This window comes from Blennius ocellaris, assembly GCF_963422515.1.
Source record: "Blennius ocellaris genome assembly, chromosome: 8".
In the NCBI taxonomy this organism is placed as follows: domain Eukaryota; kingdom Metazoa; phylum Chordata; class Actinopteri; order Blenniiformes; family Blenniidae; genus Blennius; species Blennius ocellaris.
Genome location: NC_137657.1, coordinates 20,580,654 through 20,582,908, shown reverse-complemented (window position 1 = coordinate 20,582,908; position 2,255 = coordinate 20,580,654). Strand labels below are relative to the sequence as shown.

General features: G+C 43.6%; 1 protein-coding gene across 1 annotated transcript; it reads right to left on the bottom strand.

The window, feature by feature from the left end:
• Nucleotides 1-472: 472 nt before the first annotated feature.
• On the bottom strand, nt 473-1,886 carry LOC308133393 (trypsin-3-like; the record flags this gene model as incomplete). Its single annotated transcript, XM_080500746.1, has 5 exons — nt 473-622; nt 698-834; nt 935-1,197; nt 1,568-1,721; nt 1,847-1,886. The coding sequence occupies 5 exons, from the start codon at nt 1,884-1,886 to the stop codon at nt 473-475; spliced, it is 744 nt and encodes a 247-aa protein (XP_080356872.1).
• Nucleotides 1,887-2,255: the final 369 nt, after the last annotated feature.

Below are 2,255 nucleotides of genomic sequence, written 5' to 3'. Positions count from 1 at the left end.
ACCTGCCCATTCATTGTGGAGTCACTCTGAGTAAGATCTTGTAGCTTCAAATGTCGGGACGGCACAGAAGATAGATCTACCACATGACATATCATCCTCCCAAATACTTGCCAATTTGATTTACACCCATGACAACTCAGGCTATGAATTATACACAAGTGGCTTTTGAGAGCGTATACTGATGATACACTTGTCTCAGACACTCGTTTAGCAAAATTGCTATCTGTCGGTTGTGTCACGGTAACGTCTTGGAGTAAATTTCCGCATTTTGCAAAAAAATACTCCCTGCACTGCGTGGGAGAGTGTGCGGAGCCAGGCGGATGAGTTATTTCTCCACCAAGGGGGGTTACGTATTCAGATACTTCAAATGATGCACTGATTGACACGTATGAACCACACACACACTGCGCATAATACATCAGGCAACCAATTTTATTGGTGTCAAATGTAAATCCTGAGACATCTTCACTATTCAGCCAGAAGCCATTGTGTTCTTGATCCAGGGGACATAATTGCAGACTTTGGTGTAAACGCCAGGCTTTTTTCTCAGAGCGCAGCCATGGCCCCAAGACACGACTCCCTGGATCTCTCCTTTGCACACCAAGGGACCGCCGGAGTCGCCCTGGGGTCAGAAAGAAAGAGAGATTACATTTGCGTGTGTGTGTGTGTGTGTGTGTGTGTGTGTGTGTGTGTGTACCTGACAGGAGTCCTTCCCTCCCTCCAGAAATCCAGCACAGATCATGTTTTCAGTGATTTGGAAAGGATATGCATTGAAGCAGGTGTCGTCACTCAGGAGAGGCACCTCCAGGCATTGCAGCTTATGTGGGTACCTCGCTGTGGGAAAAAAATAAATAATAATTATAATAATAATGTGTCGATGTCATTGAGAAATTGACCGAGCTCAGGTTTGGCAGACAGGTTGAGAGAAACTCACAGCCTTCATCACTGGGACGAAGACTTCCCCATCCAGAGACCTGGCACGCCGTCCCATCAGCGGCACATTTGGACGGGAGAGTCGCAGGATGCACGTAGCTGTTCAGAGTGGCAGGTTGGCTCAGTTTGATCAGCATGATATCACTGTCCTGGGTCCGGGGGTTGTAGTTGGGGTGGCGAATAAACTTGGCAGACATAATGTGCTGTTCTGTTCCCTCGGGCTCCCAGATGTCGTGCTCGCCCAGCCGAACTTCTAGATTTGACCTAGAAGAGTCAATGTGGATGATATTTTAAGGGGTGGTCAGTGTTTTCTTCTTCTTTTTTTTTCTTTTTTTTTCATTCAAGACAATTGACATTACAAATAATAAATAATCAGTCTTTGTGTGTTATAATCCTGTAATATGTGGGTCAGCTATGTTGATTTTTTTGAACTGAAAAAAATTTATTGCCTGTGTAACAGATCATAAAATGACAATGTTTTAGAGTAGGATATAGTTCTTTATGGTATTCTTTAAATATATCCTAAAATTTAATTGTGAAAGCCCGTAAACTATGTATAAAAAGTTTCCATAAATATAGTTTACCAGGCAGATTTTGCATCTGGATATACATATACTACTTATTTACTACTTACTTTGGCTTGCAGTGTGCAGCGGAGAGCACCCAATCAGCAGACAGGAGGATCCCGCCACAGAAGTTGTACCCACTGAAGAGTGACACTTGATACGGCACAGAGTTTTTCCTGCACTCATAACCTCCAACAATCTTGTCATCTTCCTCCAGAGCCACTGAAAGTTACAATAAATGAAAAAAAAAACCAAAAAGATCAAATCAGAGAATTACATCAGCAGTGTTTATGGCAGTTATTAACCCCAATGGTCCATCGTCATGATTTCTCAGTTCACTTTCATACCTGCACCTCCAACGAGAGCCAAGAGAAGGAAAAGCTTCATGTCTGCCGTCTGTCTCGCCGGCCGAATAATGAGCTCCGGCTCTTTTCGTTTCAGGTATTTTAGGCCTCTTATCTCCTTTTTCTCAAGGTCTTCTACCGTCAAAGGTACACCTCAAATGTTAAACATGTGTTACATTTCCCCAGTGATACTGGACCTAATGTACACTTCCAGATAGAAAGAACTCTCAGTGTGTGTGTGTGTGTGTGTGTGTGTGTGTGTGTGTGTGTGTGTGTGTGTGTGTGTGTGTGTGTGTGTGTGTGTGTGTGTGTGTGTGTGTGTGTGTGTGTGTGTGTGTGTGTGTGTGTGTGTGTGTGTGTTGTCCCTTTGTTCATTTTCTACTTTCCAGCAGTCACTGTGACAATGTTGTTT